Source organism: Triturus cristatus, chromosome 3_1 (genome assembly GCF_964204655.1).
Source record: "Triturus cristatus chromosome 3_1, aTriCri1.1, whole genome shotgun sequence".
Taxonomy (NCBI): Eukaryota; Metazoa; Chordata; class Amphibia; order Caudata; family Salamandridae; genus Triturus; species Triturus cristatus.
The window spans coordinates 847,970,021-847,986,353 of NC_140583.1; the positions used below are offsets into that span (position 1 = coordinate 847,970,021).

The window sequence follows — 16,333 nt, forward strand, 5'->3', positions numbered from 1 at the left end:
CTAACAAGGCCCTTGGTGACATGGCACATAAACGGGTTAATAGAAAGCCAAATCCATTATCAAACATAATAAAGCTGGTAGAGCACTGACCAGTTACCTCAAATATAAGGACAATAAGTCTGCTATTACAGCCATTAGGCACAAATAGGGTAAAGTCGACCTTGACAGGCACGAATACACTGCTTCTTAATGACCTATGTTTGCATATGTTCTCATTGTTTACTTACTTGCTTGTAGCCTAAGACCAAGTACTCCTGTTGTATTAAGTATATTGTCATACAATGACTGGGTCCATAGATGTAACATATACGCTGTTTTTGTATCTTAAATTCGAATGCTTAGGTGATGCTATATTAAAAATCAATAAGAACTGTTTTTTAAAAAAAGAGAGAGAAGGGATAGAGAGAGAGGGAAGTATTTTAGGCTTTGATGAATGATGTACTTAAAATGAGACACTATTGGACAAATTGAAAAGAAAAATGTATTTGGCAATTAAAAAGAGTGAGATCACCCAAAAAAGTCAACTTTGACAGAAAAAATATCCAACAAACCTTCCAGTATTTTTCAACTGACCTTTACAACTCCAAAATACTAGCGATATTGAGGAGTGCCAACACTTTCTGGCTAGTATGAATTTGCACACACTAAGTAAGGAGGAGATTATTGAATTAAACAAACAGATTCTGAGCACAGAAATGTCCTCAGCAATCCATTCTAAAATGGTGAAGGTTCGAGGCCCTGACGGCTTTCCTGCGTTATTTTACAGCATCTGCCAGGAAATACTACTCCTACGTTAGACAAAATCTTTTCGCCACTTTTCGAATTCTAGAGAGGTAAAGGGCATGGCCTCAGAAGCTACTTTATTAGTTCTACATAAAGAAGGGAAAAATCAGTTGGAAACCAAACATTATAGGCCAATATCACTTCTGAATGTAGATTATAAAATGTATGCTAATATTTTGGCAATGTGTATAGAAAAAGTTCTTCCTAAACTCATTCACAAAACTCAAACGCATTTTATTAAAGGATGTCTTGCATTGGACAACATTAGACTATCCTCTCATGTTTTAGAGAAGACTTAGTTACTTACTACCGCACCAATGGCCCTGGCCTAGACTCAAGTAAGCCCGTTGATAAGTTTGTGTGTACCTTCTTGCTTACATTAAAAATTTGCAGTAGGCTCAAAATTTGAGCAGATGGCAATAGCCTTATACTCTCATCCATCATCACACATTCAAATTAATGGGAACAATTTAAAAAAACTTAAGTTTAGATCAAGGAACAAGGTAAGGATGTACTTTATACCTTTCCTTTATCTCTTGATTTTGAGCTCTTACTTTATAATATATGTTTCACTAATTGGATCAAAGGTATCCCTTTTGACTTATGCCCTCAAAATCTGGCAGCATATGCAGACGACATCCTCATTTTTATGGAGGAAGCGCTATCCTAGAAATATTGGAACTAATTAACAAATATGCAGCAGTCTCTGGTTACTCTCTCAACCACAACAAAACAGAAATGTTCCCAAGAAAGAACTTAAGTTACCCAACAATTATTGGTTCAACTGGACTCAAACTGCAATTTAAGCAGCTAAAATACTTGGGAATAGAATTTAAGCATAACCTTGCAGATACAAAAGTCCACAATGAAAAATGCCGAACTACAAAAATCTTTTAGAATCATGGTCACCTAAATTTATTATGTGGTGGGGCAGTACGGAATGCGTTAAAACAGTGATATCCTCCATATTAACTTTATCCCTAGTATGTTCCCCTTTACCTCTCCGCAAGACAATAGATAAATTAATCTCACGCTACCTCTTCAAAAAATGAGAAAGCTAGAATTGCACTCAAACGGATAACATTTAGATAAATCCAAAAGGGGGTTAAATTTGCCCAACCTTCTATAATTACCAAACAGCATTTTTGCTGAGGCAAGCAAGTTGGTTGTTCCCTCCTCATTTATCTACAGTCCTGTCATGGTTGGAAATAGAAATAAGTATAATAACACTGCTATCTTTCATCAACTTACTCACTGTTCCCTTTTTTGCTAAATGTCTTATTTGACACAATCAAAGCTATCAAGGTCCTCGACCATAAATTTCAAAATACAATTGGTGGCTTAATTATTACATTCCTTTGGCTGAACAGGAATATTCAACTGGACGGGAAAAATATTTTGGGAAAAACTGGACAGATAAAGGCATAAGAATCTTCAAAGACCTATACCAAGATGATAATTCCCCAATGTCTTATAAAGTGCTGCAGCCAGTGTAAGATTTGGCAAATATCGATTTCTGTAACTTTCTTAGGCTAAACCTCTTGTAAGGAAATTGAACATCTCACATGGAATGGACTGCATTACCTATTTAAGAAATATCTCTAAGAAGAGTCACTTGGCAAGTAATATTTATAAAATACTAGGGGACAACAGATAACAAAATATCTAAAGACCTCAACAAGGAATGTGGGATTTTGTTTCTTGCACTTATAATCACTCCATCTTCTGAACAGGTATGGAGCTCCATATGGACCCAATATCTAAAACACAAGATATTACCCTTATTAGACCAGTGCAAATACTGGGCTAGCCATAAATGCTAATGGACACCTATAAAATTACATAAACAAGGTTTAGTGGGCTTTTCCTCCTGTTGGAGCAATGTTGACAAACAAGAAGATCTAGAACACATTATTTTTTACTCTTCCAATGCCAGGATGCTGTAGTATGTGATCTAGCAAGCAATTAATTACATTTTCCATATAAACATCATAATAAATCCATGCACTATTATTCTAGGGCCATGGCATTTGATTCTACAAACACGCTACTTGACACAGACTTGTCCCTTTTAGACTTACTCTAATTCTAACATCATGGTGGGCATAGGTTTGTTTTATAAGGAGTTCGGATAACACTCTGATCAACAATACGCACATTAATAGATCTTCTAGACTATTATGGAACAGCCTAGACCTTTATATGCAAAAGGTCAACCCTCCTTAGTAGGCTACGAGTATACATTGTCATTGGGTAACTAGAACCTTTTGAACTCTTTCGACTAATGCCTCCGTTCTCCTCCCTTATTAACTTTGGATTGAATTACCTTGTCCTCACAATCTCACCCTTTTTCTTTCTATGTTTTCTGATATAGTATTTTGTCTTTAGTTTTGTATATTTCCTTTCCTGTTGATGTACCAGGCATTAGACAGTTGCAGTCTGTATACTTTCAGCAATATAAGATAACTCATACTGTGGCACCCCTCTCTTCCTTCACCTGACAAAACAAAATGTGTGTTAAGGGAATGCCTTTACTTGTTAGTTCCTCCCTCGTAAATGATTGCTCCTTCGGATATATTGTTAACTTGTTTCATGTCCCACCGCCTAGTATTACCATAAGCAGTTTTTGTCTCCTGTTCTATAGCACGGGCATTCCACATGTCAGTTTGTGTAATATGGGATACTTATATTGCTGTGTTGATTACTGAGTGTTATTTAGCTAAATGCTGCTAATTATGTAATGACAACTCGTGTTTCAGAGACCATGGATCCTGACGAACAATTAGAAACTTTACACGAAGCACTGAAGTTACTACCGCCAGCACACTGTGAATCTCTACGATACCTTATGGGCCATTTAAAAAGGTAAGTTTTGTTTAACTTTTAGAGGTACTTCATTTTTTTTTTTTTTTTTTTTTTTTACAATAAAGTGGTTACCACCACAAATATTTGTTGTGGTTCACACGCATTTGATCACTGCATTTCTTATGTTATTAGCTATTGTGATGCCATTTTTTAGTTCTGTTTTTTTCTGTTGACATCATAGTTTCAGATGTAGATGTTATGAGAAAATGTTTTAATGTTAAGACTAACAATCTTAATAGGACTACTCCTTACCTACAACTTTTTGTGGCATGTCTCATCATCAGCGATTTTTCACACCATGGTAGTTAAATACCATACATACCCGGACATTGCCTGGAGTTCTTAGATAAATGTTTCTTGGATAGTCGCAGGGATTCAATACAAATTATAAATATCTTGGGATATACCCCAAACTTATCCTTTAATCGTGGGTATCCCAGATATGATTAAACCCTTAACATAGTTGGTATAGGGTGAGATGCAGTGTCCCATCCACAAGTGTGAAATATCGCCAATGATGAAGCATGCCACAAAAAGTTGTGGGTGGGAAGCCTTTTCAAAATCTCTTGAGATTCCTGTAGGATAATCCTGAAACACAAGACTAACAATCTATCAAACAGCTTTGTGACATGCTCATAAATACTGAGTTTTTAGAAGCAGTAGATAGCAACCACCTCTGCCAGCAGACAATGTGGAGTACATTATTGGTCTAGATTGAAACGTTTTTTTATTTGTCACTTGTGCAATCCTCTGTGTTTGTTGCAAAGGATTATATTTTATTGACACATTGTCCATTGTGAAATGTATGCATAGAGTGTCCCAAAATACAAAATATATCAGCAAAAATGCTCTCTGAACCATGAAGGCAAGGAAGTGGCTAAGGTAATAGTTTACTCCTGACTTGCATGATTGTTGGTTTTGAAGGATGAAGCTTCCCACCAATTTAGAGGCAGGGCAAGGATCCCACTAAACTCTTTATTACATCTGCACCACCAGCAGTGGCGTAACGAAACTTGAGGGGGCCCCCCTGCAAGTTACATGGAGGGGGCCCCCCATGCTCCGGACCACAGTGCCGGAGGGGGCCACCTGGAGCTCAGGGGACCACCCTGCACCGCGGGGACTGTGGGGGGCTATTGTTACACCACTTACCCATAGGGGATTTGTATCTGTATATTGTATTGTAATGTAATTGCATTTATATAGCGCTTCATACCCCTGATGAGGCGTCAAAGTGCTTTTTAAGTGAATAGCACACTACTCCTGAACCCATAAAGGATTAGTGTTGAGTTAGTATAGTGAAATATGAAAGTCATTTGAGTGGATAGGTTAGTCAGTTATTTGGATTCAGAAGGATAGCGGAGGGATAGAAGAGGGAACAAGCATTTACAATGCAACGGTCTCGGCATTGTTAAAGTTAGAGCTATTGGCATTGCTCATGACAATGCCGTTTCTTTAAATGTTTTAAAAACAAAAACATAAACAAAAATAATGTCATGAGCAATGCCAATAGCTCTAACTTTACCAATGCCGAGACCATTGCATTGTAAATGCTTGTTCAGAATATTTCGACTGATAGGAGTGAAATGGTGTAAGGTTGATGATACACAAGTGTCTGGGGTTCGGGCGAAATAATACGTCAAGCGCTTATAAATGTCCAAATGTGTCTTTTACGTGATGGACAACGTAGGGGGGCCCTGCCGCCCATCTCTTTCCTGAACAGAAACAAATGTTCGGGGCCATAATCCCAGCCCGTAGCGTGTGGGCACTCCATGGCGCGCGTCCAAGCCTCTCTGACCTGACCTTAGGGTTAAGGGAGACTTGTGGCGTCACATCCCGTGGAATGGTGGCTGTGGGGCACTCTGGTGTGCAAGGGGTTTCATTTTATTTCGATTTCTGAAAAGCGCTCTCTACCCGTGAAATGGCTGCTCGTGCGCATCACAATAAACTACCATTAAGGTATAGATGTCGTACAAATGTCTTTGACCTTACTCAGGGTCTTTCGAGACAAAAAATGCACTCTGTGTTGAAAGTTTATATAATAATTCACTCGAATGCTGTCATTATATAATTAGCATCATTTACTCATCACATTCTTCTTTATTACCTGCATCGAAATGTGAACACTGCATTGAGCTGCTCAGACTAATACCCGCCACGTCCCATAATATTAGGTAAATGTTGCCTTATTTGAAGCCATGGGTGCTTCTGCCGCAAATATAAACCATTTAAATTGATAATCGTGCGTTATGTATGGAAGACAGTGGCGACGTTTTTTTTTTTAACCCATTGTCCATCAACTGGTGCCTGTGAGGTCCATTTAGAATGCAAGTCTACAGTGAAATCACCATTTGGTGTCACCCTCAGACCCAGCGTCCATTTTGTAACTTGAATCATATGTGCATTGAATGAACATAGTATGCGTGAAACTTGGGGGAGGGGCCGGATGAGAGAAGGTAGCATTTCTCCTACACTACCCCTCCCACCATTCACCACCGTCGACCATCACCCAACGGCACTTTGGCATCCAGGGTCTGCCCGCCGCCATTTTGATATATCTGCAGCAACGACATTAAATGCCACAAGGAAAACTCTAGAGTGGGCGAGGGGCGGGGCCTTTTCAGAATGTTCTTATCTCTGCATTCCCCGTATATTACAATTTGATATTTAAATTGAATGGATGGATGCACGGATGGAAAGACAGACGGGCGAGAGGAGTGAATGCCTGCTGGGCGAATGTGTGGATTGGGGGGAACAGCAGACAGGTACACAGAAGTAGATTTTAAATAATACAACTGCAAATACATTTAGTATTTACATTTTGGTAACTAAAGTGTAAATTTGTGTAACGAAGACACGTGTGTAAATATACAGAAACAGTCACGTGCATACCTATTTATGAAGAGATGTCGTCTCCTTACACACGCGAGCCAGAATCAAAGGTGCAAATTATTAAAACTATTTACAATAATCTACGTCACTCTAAAATTATGTGCCATATTGGAACGTTATTATTTCGTTCCGTAGCTGAGTCCTTTGGGTGGAGATTCATATGATCTCACGCAAGCATTTACGCACTGAAAGTGCTTCGTTTTACGAGTGACTTTATTCGATTCACGGAGCTATTTCGGAAACTGCAAGGGGTGTCGCCTAAGAGAAGGTCGTTGTCCACCTGTGGTGGGGGCCAGGGTGATGTCCGCCACCAGTTTCATTTGCCCCCCATGCGGCCTCAGGGCTCACCTGTGAGCACTTGAAGGCAGACATACATGGAAACTGCTATAGTGTATGGCGTGCAGTGCCGAGGACGTGGCGTTGCGCAGGAATATTCGAGGCAATGTGTTCTACGCTTCTCTAGTCAGACGGCAGTTGTTGTTAGCGCCTAGAGACCCACGGTGGGCTATCTGCTTGACTCCTCATGAACACCTGCAAGGGCATCGGAGATGGTAGAGGGTGAGTCTCGTGGTATCCTAGTCCGTAAGGGGGTAAAGAGCTGACCGTGGAGGAGTATTGTGCTGACTCTAAGAGCGCACCTTTGGTGTCTCGAAGGGACCCGAGGGTGGGGGTGATGAAGACCCCTGAGTGGTGGACCAGCCACGTGACACCTTCAGTGTCCCTTGGGTGGGGGTGGTCTGAGGTGTTAGACTTGGGAGCAGATGCGTGGCACGAAGGATAGAAAGAGGAACAAGCCAAGGGCACCGGAAGACACCACCGCCTTTCTCCGAGGCAGAGCAGAAATGCCTCGGAGAAACGCAGCGTCCTTTTCGGATTCGGGGGCGTGTTTTGCTGTTGTCTCCTCCTTGAGACTTCTTGCAAAAAACACGCCCCCCCCGATCCGAAAAGGACGGGGCCTAATCTGAATGACTGACCTCTTCTCCAATGGCTGGCCAGCATTCAAGAGGCCAGCCAATGGAGAACAGGGGAGAAGAGGGGCGGGTTCAAGCCCCTCTTCTCCAAGTCATTAAATCTCCGACTTCCGGTTCTGCCTTTCGGCAGACCGGACGTCCTCGACCTAAAAAGGTTTGCATTTATATAGCGCGTGTTACCTCTGATGGGGTGTTAAAGCGCTTTTTTCGGCGAGTAGCACACTACTCCGGAACCTTTAAAGGATTAGTGGTGAATTAGTATAGTGAAATATGAAAGTAGTTTGAGTGGTGGATATTAGTCAGTTATTTGGATGGAGAAGGATAGCAGAGGGATAGAGGGAAAAAAGGTTAGCATTTATACAGCACTTGTTACCCCTAATGGGGTGTTGGAGCACTTTCTTGGCGAGTAGCACGCCACTCCGGAACCGATAAGGATTAGTGATGAATTAGTATAGTGAAATATGAAAGCAATGTGAGTGGTGGATATTAATGACCAAATAGTGACTCGCACATGCGAAACACAAACGGGTTGCACAGCCTTCTGCACATGAGTATTCATTTAATTCACTTTAACCACAGTAATCCAATTTTTTATCCTTTTTATTTCACAAATTATTTTCCAAGTTCATCCATCACGCCAAAGGAATGAAACTTCTGTATACTTTTGCGTATTATATATTCCAGAATTGCCCATCCAGGCCTATTCGTGAACATGAGATATTTCAGATCCTCCAGATAATTACGAACATATAGCACCCAATGCATTTCGGTCCTTATGTGACCTTCCTCAGGGGTATCTGCAATGTTATATAAAAAATACATATATTGGTCCCATTTTTTGTGGTCAACTCACAAAAACTACAACACAAATAATAATAATAAACCATACACTCTCCCCTCCTATAACCATGTCTCGAAACCCCCTTACCAATCACCATACATCTCCCTTACTTGCCCAAATTCATCTAAACCAAACCTCAAACATTGTGTTGATCTCCCAACATACCAATCTATAATTTAACAAAACATGTGAACTACCCAGGCTCTCTGTGTTCTAAACGATATTAGAACGTTATTGAAAACGTGACCCCACCAACCCTATGTTAACAACAATAATCCCGTGATTCCCCAGCTGCCCCTGAGTTTCTACCGGCTCTCCCGTTTATGCGTATCACCCCAAATGCATACCTTCTCTGTTCTATCCCATCCAACAACCTCCTCTCAAGGTGTACGCTCGAGTGTCAATACTACCCGCCTTCACTAAACCCAAAGACTTTTAAATGCGTGAAACCCACCCCACCTGTGAATCAGTGTTTATACATCACGTGTTTGAATAAACCACCCCTCTCACACCAAACATCCCATTGAAACTTAAAGATACAATACTACTCTCAAAATTATCCGAAACAAACCAAGCCAAAATGCCACATATATCAAACCATAAAATAAACAACATTGGCCCATGTGATTACAAAGCTTTAAACGGGTCCAATGAATGATATATGTACAAATGTTCTTCCTTGTCGGTAACTCCGGTGAACTGCCTTTGACGTGAAATTCAAAGCATAAATGCATTTTTACTCCTTTTATCAATGGGGTGCTTCCTGGGTTGGAACGGTATGATATAAATGGATATTAGTCAGTTTATTGGATTAAGAAGGAAAGCGGAGGGATAGAAGAGGGGAAAAAAGGTTTGCATTTATGTAGCGTTTGTTACCCCTAATGGGGTGTTGAAGCACTTTCTGGGCGAGTAGCACGCTACTCCGGAACCCATAAGGATTAGTGGTGAATTAGTATAGTGAAAAATTGAAGTAATTTGAGTGATGGATATTAGTCAGTTATTTGGATTGAGAAGGCTAGCGGAGGGAAAGAAGAGGGAAAAAAGGTTTGCAGTTATGTAGCGCTTGTTACCCCTAATGGGGTGTTGAAGCACTTATTTTTTTGGCGAGTAGCACGCTATTCCGGAACTCATTAAAGGATTAGTGTTGAATTAGTATAGTGAAATAATAAAGTAATTTGAGTGGTGGATGTTGGCCAGTTATTTGGATTGAGACGGGTAGCAGAGGTGATAGAAGAGGGACAAAGGTTTGCATATATATATATAGCGCTTGTTACCCCTAATGGGGTTTTGAAGCGTTTTTGGCGAGTAGCATGCTACTCTGGAACCCATAAAGGACTAATGGTTAATTAGTATAGTGAAATATGAAATTTGAGAAGTGGACATGTTAGTCTGTTATTTCGATTGAAAGGGATAGTGGAGGGATAGAAGAGTGAAGGCTTTAGACTTTGGTTTTTGTTTTGGAGGTCATGGCAGTAGTGGGTGGGTTGGGATGAGTAAAAAGGGATGTGGAGGGCAAGAGTCAGAGGGAATAGTTTAAGAAAGGCTTCTTTTGGGCAATCAGTATAGTAAAAGAGGTGTCAGGTGGTGCAAGTAGGGATAGAGTAGGGGAGATCTGATGTAACACACCTCAAATCAACCCAGCTTGCCCAGTAGAATGGGCATGCAACAGTAGAAGATACATTAAATAAAGGTCCTAAAACAGCAAAAAACACAAAATGCAGGATGCTTCTTTGAATGCCAACCTAGACAGTACCTACGAACTTTATCAGAATTTCACTAATGGGTAAAGTTACTAGTTGATTCCCTGTCGCAAAGCACACAATGCGCCTGTAATGTATACAGATCATTGTTTTCAGCGTCAATTGATGTGATAAAAGAAAACGCTAGGAATTGCTTGGGTTGTTAAATCAAACATTAAAGGTGGAAAACTGCATTCCTGTTGACATGGAGTGACCTTACAAAAATGTATCGAAGGCCTGAGCCATCTTTAAACAAGCAGTATGTGATGCCGGCTGTAAGAGCACTAGAGGACCTAACCAGGCTCAGGGGCACAGCTATCATTGGTGGAGCCAGTGCAGTGCAACTAGTGCCCAGGGGCGTGAGGGCCCACTGCACTGTGCAATGGCTGCATTTGACTACTCAACCTGTAAGCAGGAGGATGGTTTTCCTTAATTGCATTAGGGCCGTATGCACCCTTGCTACGCACTGACCACCTGTGTCATTTATGCAGCAGCTTGAATGAAATCTCCTGGCAGTTGCTTATCTATTTTCTTAGTTGAGTCAGGTCTTGGTATGCAGGACATTCAAAGATCCCAGACTGGGCAGCTGATGAACGTCACGTTTTAACAAGACCCATTATTTACACCCATCTTTTAAAATGAAAGCAAGACAAATAAATCTGAAGTGTAGAACTATTCATTTTAAAAGCATTTAATTAGAGACGTGTATTACAAACGAAAAACATAAACAACTGGTCCTACAGAGCGTGCTTGTTAGCACCTAATCTTCAAACTAACATAAACCAGCGTCAGGTGTCTCGTGGGCTATCTGTCTACGTGCTTATTTCTGGAAACTGACGCAATCCATTCATCAACAGAACCTCTTTGATAAGTACATCACTGTCTTCGTCGATGGCACACGCTGAACTGTTAGCGTACACGCAGGAACTCCGAGCAGCCACAGAGCACTCTGCTAAAGGGGCCCCCTGCAGCTCGGGGGCACCCCGCAGCTCGGGGGCCCTCCCGCACTGCGGGGGTCTGTGTTACGCACCTGACCTCCAGGTGGCCAGACACACAACATGTGGGTCAGACAGCAGTACTGCGTGCTCTGTTCTAACTAACACAGGCACTAAAGGAGCGTGATAGTGGTAGCGGCTTTCATGAGCACTAAAAGCTCACCACACAGCCTTCCACGCAAGCTCAGCGAACTACAGTGTATCTTTGACGCTACTTGGATTACACTCCCACGACTGTTCACACACCCCCATTCATAGGAGAACACTAGGGATTTTAACGTGCTTAACATGGATGCTCACAGTTGGCCTTGGGGAATCGCTGGGGTACTCGCTTAGCTGTAGAATGCAAATGCTCCAAGGAAAGAATGATCAAGAGGAATTGTAACTGTCCTCAGGGCTGCTTGTTTTCAAATTGCCCATGCAGCATAGTGTGTGGCAGCTGCCTTTACACAGGGTTTCTCTGCTTTTTTCCAATCAACTATTTCCATATAGTGTAATGCGCTGACATTCATATATGTTCCCTTAATCTCCCTCTATTTTCTCACTAATCAATAACATACATTTCTATCATCTTCCAGCTTTGTCTTCCGTATGCCCTACCATTTTACTTATTTGTCAACAAAGTAAGCTAAACTTATTTTACTGGAAACAAATCTTCCAAATTTACATTTTCTTGGAGAATTTCCCCACAAACAAGGTCTTTACAAAGAAAAACGTGCTACCAGAATAAGGGCTTTATCCAGCCCTAATAATTTACCAAATTTCAGACCATGCACCTCATGCGAGTCTCCATGAATCTAATTTCTTACTCTTAAATCTCAATTTAGTCCACCACTTTTTGTATAATACCTTATCTTTATCCATCAATCGGTGACATAACCCAATTTGTACTAAATTCTGCTTGTATCAAGGCTAATCAATTGCTGAACCATAGCTACCCCTGTGGTTCTAATTCCTAAAGCCAACTCTAGTGAGAATTGGAGTGGTCTGTAGGCTTGTTACTAAGTGTGGACGATACTTGTTCCAGATCACAATTTCAATGTGTTTTCTTTCCATCATGTATTGCGATGTATTCCAGTACAGTTTACTGAATGCTTGACTCGGTATTGTAGTTGCTAATATGCACCTGTTATTGTTCTCCTCAGGGTCATTCTTCATGAAAAGGATAATCTCATGAATGCAGAAAACCTTGGCATTGTGTTCGGGCCCACACTTATGCGAGCTCCAGAACAGGATGCAATGGCATCCCTGAATGACATTCGCTACCAGAGACTTGTTGTGGAAATGCTGATCAAAAATGAAGATATTTTATTTTGATTTTCCTTTTTTTTTTTTTTTAATTAAAACTGCAGTATTCCACGAATGAAGGGATGTTTTATAGAAATTCACTTGGCTCCACCAGGTGAATTCTTAATTTTTGAAAGCTATTCATGTATACAGAGAAAATATGGAGACATTTTATATTGTTTAAAGAGAGCCATTCAGCTGAAATTGTGAAGAACTAACTCAAGCTGCACTGTCCAGTGCAAATACCGCCGGGTGTTCACGACTGTGCAAAGGCAGGCCGCAGGCACGTGAATGCGCTACTGTTCCCCGTTTTTGTCGGGGATTTTGTTAACCATGGAAACAGCAGAGGCAGTGCAGTCTCTTTTTTCTGAGTTGTTTGTATTGTATTTCTGCATGTTTCGCTGGTGTAGACCTACTGTGACTGTTTTTATGGTTGTGTACTGATGATGCTGAAGAAGGGCCTATCTCTTGAAACCGAGTCTGGGACTCACTTGTTCTTTTCTATCATGCTTCTTCTGTTCGATGCCTTCTCTGGTTCGCAGGTGCGAACTTTTATTAATTCTTGCACTTGTTTCGAACTGAAACAGGACGAAATTTGAATGTCACTTTAAGTAATTATTCATGCCTTGTATCGTCGTTACAGTGAACTTTGCAACAACAATGAATGTTTTTATTTGTATTTTCTCGATTGTAAATTTGTATTTTCATCTGGCATGCAAATATTTATTTATTAAATGTAGCTGTTCAATATCGGATCAGTGTTGCCTCTGTATAGCCTGCTAAACACACTTTGATAGCAATTAACTCATTGTGCAATGGGTTTATTTCAGACACTATGTACACCTTAAGGGATTTGCACATCACTTCAAAGGAAAAAAAAGAGAAAGGTGCTTCTTATTTCATGACCACTGTATCCCTTATTTATCATCGCAGACCATTCTGGGTGAGGAAGAAATAACCCACTTGACACTAACAACCCCAGCCGACTTGTAAGTGGAACAATAAAGGTTAAGCCAGACCCTTTTCTGTCACAAGTTGTACAGTCCCTTCAAGACTCATTTTGTTGATCCACCCGAAACTAGCATGGGGGTCTGAGGATAACGGAGAGATTTGCTTTGTATTATTTTCCCTTTCTTTTGGTTGTGTGCCAGTGACATTCTTTAATGTGGGTATCTTTGTTTTCCAGTGAGATGATATACTCACATTTCTTAGCAGCATTAACTTAAAAAAATAGATGAAATTAAATATGATACGCATTGACAATGGCAATAAATCTGACTTTAAAGGAATGTTGTATGGTAATATGAAGCATTATAGGAAATAGCATGACGAAAGATATGTAATTGTGTGGAAGTTAAGTACTGTAGAATAAAATTGCTGTAGGTTAAAAGATCACTTGACAATTGCACTGTCCCACCAGACCTAAACAATCATGCAGGTTAATGAATGACTGTCCTTGTCCCATATGTGCTGCTGCCAGAGACAAACAACATAAACTAGTTATGTTATGTGGGTGAGTGAGTTTGGGTGAGAGAGCGTGTATATGTGTTAGCATGTATGTTTGTGTATGGGATCGTGGATGTGTGTGTCAAAATGATGAGTAAGTATAAGAGTCGGAGTAAGTGAGTGCAAATGAGTGATTCAGGGTGAAAGTAAGTGCACAAGAGTAGGTGAAAATGAATGTGTTAATACGTGAATGTAAGTGAGCATCTGTTGTTATGCTTGCAGATCCGCTATTGGACTGGGCATGCTACTTAGCTTATAGAAGCGCCCGCGACAGTATGTTGGCAATAGAATACTGGAGGCAATACTTGCATATGGGATACCCTCAGCAGAATGCTACCGCTGGCACTCTGTAGGTATATTTTGGCATGGAGCACCCATGAAAAATGCCAGCACTGGCCGCCTGGAGGAAATTCTTGGCATAGTTGCCACCTGTGACTAATTGCTTGTGATGGCACATTGGAGGAAATTCTTGGCATATGGGAGGACAATTGTGGCAAGGTCATGGGGCCATCCCTGACCACATGTGGTCCTTGACATATTAGACATAACATTTCACATAAGGGACCTCCATGGTGCAAGAGAAGCAGTATTAGGAAATTTCAGGCACTGGCATATTGTATGTAATGTTTGAGCAAAAGGCGCCACCATGACAAAGTGCTGGTCCTAGCAATGAGGTATTTTTTGACACTTCCTGTGACATTATTAGGAGCAAAGGGTATATGTCATTTCCACTACCCCAGGCATTTTGGTGAATTGACGTCCATGGTTGTATGTAGTCAAATAATCTACATTTGAATTAGGAAACCATACAGTAATATTTTGATTTTCTGTTTACATTTTTATTCTGGACCTCCTGTATTATTGAGATTGATTTAACAATAACAGGTTATATGCTAATGTACAATATGATACTCTTTGTTATTGTTTTGTCCCATATGTACTGTATTAAGTCTATTATATATCATATCCTATCAATAAGTTTATGTTGAGATGCAAATATCCCATAAAACTTGCATAATCACAAAAAACAGTACATACATAAACAATTATAATCATAAAAGTTAGAGTATTATGCAGTACACATATTGTTTTCAGTGGTGCATATCGAACTTAGGGAACTGAACAGATTCTGATTACTCTTTAAAGATTGGTCCTCACAATCGAGATTTTCTAGCAAACTGCCAACAGATGCATGGAAGGTGTTCTGGATTAAAGCTATAGTGTCTGGGTTATTTGAAAGTTTACCCCACTTGATTGTTCTCCTGATTTTACTAGGTGCTAATATATTTACGAAGGGATCCTTGCTAAGAATTTTGCTAAAAGGGAGTGTTGAGTTATTAGACAGGTGTATTGAATAGTAATCACTGTCTTCACTGGTGCACACATTAAAATCACACACAGTTTGCCATAAGTCAATATCTAAGAAAACATGATCTATTCTACTCTTTGTCCTACCCCTTGCAAAAGTATATTCTCAATGGCAATCTGATTTGGATCTACCATTTTATTTATTTATTTAGAGTGTTTCATACAACACTTACAAGACCCAAGGGTACCGGAGCGCTTTACAACATTGATACAGTCAATAATGATTGATTGGTGTTGAGAGAAACACAGCAATGTATAGATTGAGCGGAGCAGAGATTACCAATACGTGCTAGGCTTTACTGTTCAGAGGGTTAAGGTGCCGATTGAGGAGGAAATCTAGTTGTCTGTTAACGATCATGAAGGAGGTGTTGGTCATGAGATCTACTGGTAGGGAGTTCCAGATTTTAGGGGTATTGCCTGAGAAGGAGCGCACCAGAGCTTTTTGTTTCATTCTTTGGGGCGATGAGAAGTAGGGTGTTGGTGCTTCTTAGGGTTCTCACCAGGCCTACCTTAGTGAGTTTGGCCACCATGTAGGCTGGTTTATCAGTGAGAAGGACTTTGTGAGTGAGACCAGCAGTTATAAAGTGACAGCGAGCTTCAATTGGGAGCCACTTTAGGTTTTTCAGGGAGGGGGAGATGTGATTGTGTCTTTTGACTCAAGTAACCATCCTTGCTGCTGGTGTTCAGAGTGGTCCTCAGGGGGGCTAAGTAAGCATGTACCCCACATTTTAGGTTTAGAGCACTAAGTTTTAAGGCCACAGTGGACCATTATTTAACGACTCTGCGTCCGATCCCTGGATATCTCTGGCTCTATCCTCTAATTCCAAAATACAATCAATATGGGGAAAAGGTTCAAAGGAGACATTAAAGTCCCCTGCGACAATTAATAGGGAATGAGAGGGTCTATTGGACAGAAGGTAATCAAATTTTGTTCGCGTTGGCGATTCCTGGTGCAAGCTCTTTTGTCGATTGTAAACATTATACAAATGAATACAAAAGCCATAGAACCCTTTCACAATCAGCCCGATTATATCATCACAATCAATAGGAATTGCCTCACAGACAGGTTTGGAGCCCATGAACCTATAT

The 16,333-nt window shown here is 40.6% G+C and overlaps 1 protein-coding gene across 1 annotated transcript in view; it reads left to right on the plus strand.

The window, feature by feature from the left end:
• Nucleotides 1-13,123, plus strand: part of CHN1 (chimerin 1) — a 365,572-nt gene extending 352,449 nt beyond the window's left edge. The window contains exons 12-13 of the mRNA XM_085645250.1: nt 3,543-3,648; nt 12,229-13,123. Of these exons, the coding sequence (XP_085501376.1) occupies nt 3,543-3,648; nt 12,229-12,400 (278 nt within the window). The 3' untranslated portion in view covers nt 12,401-13,123. The remainder of the gene's footprint in view (nt 1-3,542; nt 3,649-12,228) is intronic.
• Nucleotides 13,124-16,333: the final 3,210 nt, after the last annotated feature.